At 32.4% G+C, this 10,050-nt stretch overlaps 1 protein-coding gene and 1 long non-coding RNA gene across 3 annotated transcripts; one reads left to right on the forward strand and one right to left on the reverse strand.

The window, feature by feature from the left end:
* Positions 1–1,846: 1,846 nt before the first annotated feature.
* On the forward strand, positions 1,847–4,619 carry LOC120201133 (ubiquitin-conjugating enzyme E2 36-like). Of its 2 annotated transcripts, XM_039201798.1 has the most exons (8): positions 1,847–1,992; positions 2,284–2,311; positions 2,440–2,526; positions 2,939–2,997; positions 3,581–3,622; positions 3,707–3,780; positions 4,130–4,227; positions 4,339–4,619. In XM_039201798.1, the coding sequence occupies exons 1-8, from the start codon at positions 1,957–1,959 to the stop codon at positions 4,374–4,376; spliced, it is 462 nt and encodes a 153-aa protein (XP_039057729.1). In that variant the 5' UTR covers positions 1,847–1,956; the 3' UTR covers positions 4,377–4,619. The 2 variants fall into 2 exon arrangements, with proteins under 2 accessions (XP_039057729.1, XP_039057730.1); XM_039201799.1 differs by lacking the exon at positions 3,581–3,622.
* LOC120201135 lies at positions 2,763–3,047 on the reverse strand. Its single transcript, XR_005523626.1, has 2 exons — positions 2,917–3,047; positions 2,763–2,840 (listed from the first exon to the last, which is right to left on the reverse strand). It is a non-coding gene; the product is annotated as an uncharacterized LOC120201135 (long non-coding RNA).
* Positions 4,620–10,050: the final 5,431 nt, after the last annotated feature.

The following is a 10,050-nucleotide window of genomic DNA, read 5'->3' on the forward strand; positions in this document are numbered from 1 at the left end:
AGAGTGAGAGATGGAGATGGGACTGAGTTGTGATTTTAGGTTTTAGGTTATGAGTTGCGATTACGGGATATACTGTGGACGGTTCAGTGTTCCAATATATTAATATTCGTGTTTGGAATTTAAAAATAAAATACTTGGTCAGGATACTAATGGCACTTTGAAAATCGCATTGCGATTATGTATTATCGCGTTGCGAAAGTCAGAATCGCGTTGCGAAAGTCAGTATCGCGTTGCGAAAGTCAGAATCTCGTTGCGATTTTGTATTATCGCATTGCGATAGTCAGTATCGCGTTGCGATAGTCAGTATCGCGTTGCGATTTTCCCAATTCGCGTTGCGATTTACTTATTCGCATTGCGAATTGGGAAAATCACAACGACACTGTAGACCATCGCAACGCGATTTTCAACTATCGCAACGCGAAATGCAACGCGAATTTGCGATAATGGAGATCGCGTTGCGAATTAGCGACCGCATTGCGATTTTGTTGGTCATTTTGGCAAATCCGGAAAAAGTTGGTTAAAATCGTATATTATAAGGCATTTTTTGTCACTGAGGTTATTTTCTCATTACAATATGAGAGATTGAGTGTTTATTTTTAAATTATTGAAAATAATTAGAATAAATACTATTTTATAATCACGTTAGTTTAATTGAAAATACTACCACTTAAAATATATTTTGAAGCATTATTACCAAGTAACAATAAATTCTTTCCAAAATTTAATCGAATTATAATTTATATATCATTTGTTAGAAATTTAGAAATAAAAAAAAAACACACTTTATTAATATCCCTACAAAATTTATGAATGAAGAAATCTGATTAATTATTGAAAAAACCTAATTTTCTCTTAGTAGTGTGCCACTTGTCTTTTTTTCATCTTTATTGATCGACGACGGCACCAACTTTAATTTTGATTGTCGATCATCGATATTTTTTATTGTTTTTTTCTTTTATATATTGTATCTCTATTTTATTTTATTTTGTTTTTTTTATTTTCATCTTTGTTCATCTTTGTTGATCCGACATTTTCATCTGCTTTATGGCACGTCTTATGCTTTTTAGCATGTTTTCAGTTGTTTGGTCGTTTTTTCATTTATCTTTTTTTTAAATTTTGATTTAACATCGTTACGACTGATCAAGATGACGCTTATCTGATATCTTGTTGATCTTCTATTCTTTTGACCATCAGATTGGATTTGGATAGCCGATTTGCATTCATGAATGGCTTTTCACATCACTCGAGTCTGATTTACGGTTTGTCGATGGTCTTTCTATAGTTTAATCCCTTTTGTAGTTCGTTTGCCGATGCAATCATATATGTTTGTATATATCTTTGTTTGAGTTTCTTAGTTAGATTTTCAATCTTAACTTGTATGTTCCTTTATGCGATCTTAAGTTGTTAGTTTTGTTTCATAGGAAATTTTCCTAATTATATGCTTAATTTTCTATTGTGATTATAAATCTTTATTGTTATTTGGGATATTTCCTGAATAAAATTAATTGTTTTTATCCCAAAAAAAGCATCCCTACAAAACTCATCTTTGCCACATAAATCGTACAAAGTATATAAATAAAAAAATTACATCTCTTCAAAATAATTATCTATTATAATTCTAAAAATTTAAACATGCCCTCTAATTATATAATAATAATAATAATAATGAAACGCTTAACAACATAATAATTATTTTGTTACTTTTCGATAATATAGTGATCATTTTATCACTTTTAAAACTTTAATATAAAAAGAAAACTTTATTTGTACTTTAGTGATCATTTAGGTAGTTTACCCTTACATCTAAACATCATAATAATGCATCGCATACCGCAAGTTAAGATCTTTTTCTTTCCTCTGCTTTTATTCTCGATTTTTCTCTCTCCATCTCCCGATCCTCAATACCCTAATTTCTTTTTCCCCTTCCCCTTTTGATTAATCCATCGAAGCTTGCCAATGGCCAATAGTAATCTCCCTCGAAGAATCATCAAGGTTACTCTTTCGATCTTTCTTCGGTCCTTCTTGTTTTCTCCGATTTTTTGTTTCCCGAGAACCCTGAAGAAAATCTTTGTTCTTTTACTATATTATTATTTTATTATTATTATTTTGCACTTACAGCGTTAGGTTTTGCAACTGGAGTTTTTAATGGGTTTTGATGTATTAAGCCCTTTGCTAATTATTTTAAGATCGTTTTCTGAGATTGAAGAAAAGATTTTCCTTTCTTGTGTGTGAGCTTTTTTTTTCGTCCTTTAATTTGGGTTTCTTCATCTTTGATCTAAACAGGAAACTCAGCGTCTCCTCAGTGAACCTGGTAACCACTTTGCTTTTTCCTTGCCTTTTCTTTTTCTTTTATAGAAATTATTGTTGACTTTTGATTAGTAAGTTAAACTTTTTTTTTGGAATAAGATAGGTTTTTTAATTTCTTTTATATTATGATAGCTCCGGGAATTAGTGCTTCTCCTTCTGAGGATAATATGCGATATTTCAATGTGATGATCCTTGGTCCCACACAGTCTCCATATGAAGGTAATTGATTTTTCCTTCTAATTGGTTGGAAATATTTTTGCTTTTGAACTGTAATATTTTACAGTTGATTTAAACCATAAGGAGGGGCACCAATGCTGATTATCTGTCATTAAAATGATTTCTATATGGTTGAATTTGGAAAGCATTTGATGAAATGGTTTTCGATTGTTTGATTTCTTTTCTTTTTTTTGTTGGTTTCCCAATCTTCTAAAGGGGAAAATGGTCTGATGTTTTCGGTCTTGAGACTTGTGTCAAATGCTTTTCCAGTCTTATATGGTGCTTGGTCTGGTTGTTGAATGTTGTTTTTAATATCCCTCTTTTTTTTCTTTTTATTTTTTTACATTATGTAATTCTTTTGGCACTTGTGTTACTGTGTATAGGATTTGACACCTTTTCTTGTTTGAGATTTTAGGTGGGGTTTTCAAGTTGGAATTATTTTTGCCCGAAGAATATCCCATGGCTGCTCCCAAGGTACTCGACTTTGAGTCATTCTTAGAACTAGCATGATTTCCCGTATCTGCATATATCGCTTGTAAGGTCAATTGCTGGTCCTTGGATGCACAGTATTCCTTGGCTTCATCTGAAAAAATTGTTACTTATAGGGATCTCAATATGATTTAGAATGTTGTAGTTTGCACTATAGAGAAATCTGTTTTTTTTTACTTGGTGATTCCTTTGGCTTGTTAAGTCTTACTCTATCTTCATATGTTCAATTGTTTGTTGATCGGTGTTGTAGTAAACCTGCTTTTTTTTTGTTGATACATGGTAAAATGATTTTGAATGCTCGCTCTTCCTCTCACAACATCTTTTTATCTATATTTATTTATATATGGTAGGCACTTCATTTATGTCCTTAAGTTTGCAACTTACCATTTGGTTCTCTTGTACTAGTGAATCACAAGTGTAGTATATTAATAGATTTGCCAACTAACAGTGGTTGGAATTCAGCATCAATTTATTGTTTTCTATTATTGGAAGCTTTCTGAAGTCCATTGGTGACATCCTTTTCGAAATATTTTGTATTTTGCCTACCTTAACCAATTTGGTGTAACAGGTTCGGTTTCTTACAAGGATATATCATCCTAACATTGATAAGGTTGGCACCTGTTCCTTCTTTTGTCCTTAATATATGGTGTGAAAGATGTAACATTTTGGCTCTAAGGGTTAAACATTCTTGCAGCTGGGGAGAATATGCCTTGATATTCTCAAAGACAAATGGAGTCCAGCTCTCCAGATCCGAACTGTACTTTTGAGGTATTTTAAGTCTCCGTAATATGTATTTCTATCGATGTAAACCAATGTGGGTTACATGATCTTGAATACATCAACTCTGCTGAAAATTCTTTATTACATGTTTTCATATTGCCATTTTTTTCTTTTGGAAAATTGGGTTTTATAAGTAAAATTGAAATCGAATATTTTTTTCCTACACTGCATATTCTTGTTGTTTCCCCTCCCCCAGGAACACTTATCAGCAATTTATAACACATATTACTACGTCAGAAATGGTTTCGTTCGTGCTTGCATTGGAGACATTATCTTTATTTATGACATTATAACTTGAGTGTTACGATACTAAACTGACGTAATATCATTACTTCAGCATCCAAGCACTTTTGAGTGCTCCAAATCCCGATGATCCGCTCTCTGAAAATATTGCTAAGCACTGGAAAACAAACGAGGTTGAAGCCGTCGAGACAGGTAAAATCTATACTTGCAATCTTAGGTCGTTGGGGTCGCCTAATTCAACTAAAATCAATGATGATATTGATTCGCTGATCAACTGTTCATGATTTCTGTGACCCTTTGCAGCAAAGGAATGGACCCGTTTATATGCAAGCGGTGCATGACGACGGGCGGAATCATTTGCGCTCATAAAATAGCAATTTATGCAATGTAAGCTACTCAATGCCAAATTCATATGGAAATTTGGTCGAATGATGTTTGAAAGAGTTTGATACCTGTTAAAAATCATAATCCTGTTGGAAGTAGTCTCTGAGCTTGTATTATAATACACATTTGTGATCTAAAACTCCCAAATGAAGAACTATGGGATTATTCTATAATATGGTTATTTCTGAGTCCTGATTTGATATATTCGGATATGGATTTGAGAATATGTTTTCAAATATATAAACTTTTTTTAAAAAATAAATATGAATAAATTTATGTTGAATGCATATTCATATATTCGTATTTGATATTCATTTTGAATATAACGAAATTGATATCAAATATTGTAAGTGTCAAATTATTGAACTCAATTTATAGGGGATTATTCATGAAGCGATGAAGGATTTTTTTAATCAAAAGCGAATTTTTAATGATATTATGTGTCTTGTAGTGATGTTAAATTTTAAAATTTCAATTTTAATAGGGTAAAGTACATAAATGGTTCTTTGACTATAGAGTGTTTTATTAAGTCTTTTAACTATTAAAAGTTATAAAATGATCTCTCGACTATAAGATGATTTTTAAGTCCTCTGAGTATTAAAAGTTATAAAATGGTCACTTGACGATTCATTGTGTTCTAAATTTGTCTTTTTTCGTTAAAAAATTAATAGCAATTTTAGTTGGATGTTAACTTGTTGATCGAGACAGTTGTGAATTTGATTCGATCTTTACCTAGGGTTTTGAGACAGTTGTGAATTTGATAAATTATGTTAGGAGTTTGATTGTAGAAGCTTTGAAATGTTGTTTAGAAGTTGAATTTATGCTTGAATCAAGTCGGAAATCATGAAATCCCTAAACTTAGGTGTTCGGTCTAAAGAAGAAAATTAGGGAAAATTATGAAAAATTTACCTAAGCTAAGAAATCATATTTGGAAGGTTCTAAAAGCTTTATAATGTTGTTTAGACCAATTTATAAATTGTACAAGTTTAGGGACTTATTCATAATTTATGAAAAATTATGGGGTTGATGTAAAATTGTTCTAGTTGTTGTACTATATTGGAATTTAATGTTTGAATATTGAATTTGATGTTAGAATGTGCAATTGAACTATTTTAGAAAGTTGGTAAAGTTTGAGGACCAAATTGAAAATATGGGAAAGTTAGTGAGTTAAGTGAAAATGATATAATTGTTGGTGTATTAGGTTTGAATTAAATTCTGGAATTTATGATTATTGTAAACCCCATTTATTTTATTTTATTTTTATGTATTATTTTATTATTATTATATAAAAAGAAAAAAAACTATATAATATTGTAGAAGTTGGGGTATAATAATTAGGCATGGATATGGGTCAAGTTTAGGTTGAGTTTGAGTCAATCCGATCTGAGCCAAAAAATTTATATTTTTCACCAGACTCGATCCGGCCCGAAAAATATATATCCTCCACCCGACCCAATTTTTTAGATAAAATCTGAACCCGACCCGACCCGAAATAATAAAAATATTATTTTTATTCAATAAAAATAGTGATTTAATTAAAAAATAATATATAGAAAGATATTATTGTAATTATTCCTAAATATATAAGATAAAATTATATTTTTTTCAAGTTGAATATTTTTCATCCTAAACTGAATCCGACCCGGATATCACCTTTAAAAAATCCAACCCGACCTAACCGGAACCCAAATTTTTTTTAAAAAAAACTCAACCTGATCGAATCGAAACCCGTCGGGTTCGGTTCCATGCCCATCCCTAATAATAACCCCAACCATTTTGTATCCAGTCTCCCTTTTTGACCCCCGGAAATATGGAAAAAAAAAACTTTTGACCAGACACTTGGGTGACGTTTGGTTGGATGGAATCCCTTGGAATTGGGGGAATTAGAATTCAATTCCACCACTTTCCCATGTTTGGTTCAAGTTTTACAAGGGAATTGGAATCCCTCATGACTTCAACTTTCCATCAAATGAGGAAAAGTGAATTCCATCCAATAATGGATGTAATTCAATTCCCTTGTTGGAGGGAATTGAAATTTGACCATACCACCCTCATCAATCTTTTGGTAACTTATTTATATATTGAATAAAAATATTTTTTAATTATTTCGGGTCTGGTCGAGTTTCTAATTCATATATTCGGGTCGTTTGTGGCATAGGGAGTAGTCACCGTTGAGCCGTGGGCGGCGTGCAAGGAGACGACCTACGGTTAAGCAACGCCGGTTGTTGGTGACCGGCGGAGGTCTGGGAGTTTCGGCCGAAAGGTCGATGTTTGGAGTGTGATTTTCGGGGCTTGGTTTGTGAGTGATGAGCGGACATCGGGGGCCCTTTTTATGTTGTTTAAGTCTTCGTCGGTCGGTTGACACCGATCGTGAGGGAGTGAGGGTAACGCCGATGGTTGGTAGCCGGCGTTGAGGCTTGTTTTAAGCCTCTCGGCGTGAGGGAGAGAAAGAACGAGAGAGAGAGTTTACACGCTTCCTCCGCCGCAACTAGAGGTTTGAGGAGGAGGTACGGTGGGGTTTTGACGGTGGAAATCCAATCGGAAACGAGATCGGTTGGTGAAGAAAGGCCGGTGATGAAGCGAGCGTAGGATGGGGAGGAAGAGAAATAGAAGAGGAAGATGAAAAGGAGCAGTAAACGTTGTGGAGCCATGAAATTCTATGGCATAGGAAATGGTTTTAAGGAAATTATCGAAGGAAAATGGAAGGTTTTATATACAGAGCACTTCAATCTAGTTAATTCTCAAACACTTTCCGATAAATATGTAAATGACCGATTGAATTTATTTTTATTTTAAAATATTATTTTGTTTTAAATATTAATTTGTTGAGTCTTCACTACTAAAATTTATAAAATGATCATCGATTATAAGACGTTGCTTTGTTGAACCATCAATTTACTTCAAACTCATATTGCAATCAATTTTTTAACGAAAAATGTTGGATTTGAAATATATAAATAATTAGGTGATCATTTGTAACATTTAATAATTAAGAGACTCAATAAAACAATATCTTAAATTTGTGTGATCATTTTGTAACTTCTAATAGTTGTGGGACTCAACAAAACATCATGTTATAGTCTAGGGATCATTTGTATACTTTACCCTAAAAATTATTTTTATCAAATAAATAATTAAATATTTTTATTTTATTGAAATAAAAAAAAATCGTTTTTCAGTTTATTGTTATTTAATACAAGTATAATATATGTATTAATTATTGTGTTAGAAAATAATAAATAAAAAGTATTAGATTGGATCTCAACATGATGGGAAGAATATAAAAGATAAAGGTTGAATTGTTAAAATATTAAAGATTATTATTGCATGTAATAATAATAAAAAATCAGATCAAAATTTATTGTTTTTATGTGTTTTCAATTATATTAAAAATAAATTAAAATTAACTATATATATAGTATAAGTATTACAATCCACTTTTAGAATATTTTATTTAATTATCTGTACACGGAATAATTATCTAAATATTAATATCAAATAGCTTTTTTCCTTTTCAACATTGTGAAAGTTAAATTATTATAATATTTAAATCTAATCCTTATACACATGTTGATCATCATCCTTGCTATCATTGTTATCGATCGAACCTTCAACCGATCGCACCTCCACCGACGACCATTTACCCAACGAAAAGCCACCATAACAGCAGATAGTTAACCTAAATTGTGATGAACAAAGCCCACAATAAACAATCTCAACTACGACTCCATGCGACCTTGACGACCATCTCGACAACAAGGGCGACGTTATCCGACTAGGGAGATAGTAAGGACGGCGTCGGTTGCCATGGCCAGTAAGGGAGGTAAGGTTAGGGTTAAGGATTTGGAATTTTTAGGTATTTGGTGTTTTTTTGTAATTTAAGGGAAATTAGTGTTTTTTAATAAAAATTTTAAAATTATTAGAATGTGACACATGTCATTTAACGGGGGGTTTTAACGGCCCTTATGACCGGGACACCTAAAGTGACAACGTTTGTAACGTTAGACACCTATATGAATTGAAAAAGTGACAACGTTTGTAACGTTAGACACCTGAATGAATTAAAAAAGTTTAGGCACCATTTTGGAAAAAGGGTATTTTGGGCACTTATTTTCTAATTAAGCCTTTACTCATTTTTTAGTAGAACCAAAATGCAATTAACCACCTAGTACCGGGACTACTGTGGTACTTTCACCCCTGCGCTTACATAGTTCTTGCGAGGTTATTAGCTTAGAGACTTAAATGAATTTTTGAAGAAGTGATTGGACTCCAACCGGATTCACTTTCTTGTTGGGTAGATAAATTCTCCACTACGCCTTGTTTGCCGTTAGGGCCGTAAATGAGGCGAGACAAATCGCGAGTTATTCGAGATTAATTTGGTCAAGGCTCGATAAATACTCGGATCAAATGGACTCGACTCGAGCTCGAGCTAAACTCGAATTCTTAACGAGCCGAAACGAGCTACTTAATATTCGACTCGAAAATCTCGTGAGCAGCTCGAAAATATAATATATTAAGATTTTATTATTAAAAAAAATTAATTATTAATAATATTAACATTTATGTATTGATTTTTTTTAAAAATACATTAAGACTTTCATGTATTTAAGGTTTAGGTTCGAGTTCGAGTTTGAGGCTTCAATCTAGTTAAGTCTAAGTTTTTTTTTCATTTCAAACCTTTTCGAGCTGTTCACGAGCTTCAATTCAGGATTTCGAGTTCAAGTCGAACTTAAAAATTTTAAGCTCACGAGTTTTCAAATCGAGTCGAGTTGCATTTCAGAGTTTTCGAGTCGAGTCGAGCTCAACATACTCGAACTCGACTCGGCTCGTTTACACCCCAAATTGCCGTTGAGACCACTGAAAATATTAGAAGTAGGTGACGTGAATTGACTTTTAAGCAAAAAGGTTTAATACAATAAATCTGATCGGTTATAAAAAAGAGAAATAAAAAAATTAATTATCAAAAAATAATCGATAGATTTGACGCATTTATTTTGATAGTCGTAAAAAAATATATATTAGAAGAAAAAATTATATAAATATTATTTATTAATTTTTTAATAGGATATTTTAAATGATATAATTTTAGAGATAAATTTGACGGGACAAAGGAAATATTTTTTATTAAATTGGCATATGATTTTATTTTTGTGTGTGTGGTGTGAATCAACCCATCTTTAGCTCATTCAAACAACCTATCATGAAACTCAATTCTCTAGCACACATTCCATCACAGCGGCACCACATTCAACCATGCTTACCGCTTTTTTGTTTGGCTTGTTTTCCCATTCCCTTTGAAGTTTGAACATCCAAAAAGGAAAGTTGTTGACAAGTTTTACTTGTTTCCTTTCTCGTTGTCTTGATTCAGTGTTTCTTCTTTGTTTATTTCTCTTTGATCTTCTTTCTCCCCAGTTCCATTTCCCTTTGTTTGAACATCCATGAAGGCACACAATTCCATTTCTGTCCTTCGTTTGCAGGTTCTGTAGCTAGCAAGCAAGCAATCGACATTGGTATATCGATTGAGTTTAGTGTCCGATCGACTCATGATCAAAGTAATCAGCACATAGGTATATCGTTTTTCTCTGATTTTTATTGCTTTACTTATTGTATGATCAGCTATCGACCTTGTTT

This window comes from Hibiscus syriacus, unplaced genomic scaffold (genome assembly GCF_006381635.1).
Source record: "Hibiscus syriacus cultivar Baekdansim isolate YM2019G1 unplaced genomic scaffold, ASM638163v2 tig00006992_pilon, whole genome shotgun sequence".
Lineage (NCBI taxonomy): Eukaryota > Viridiplantae > Streptophyta > Magnoliopsida > Malvales > Malvaceae > Hibiscus > Hibiscus syriacus.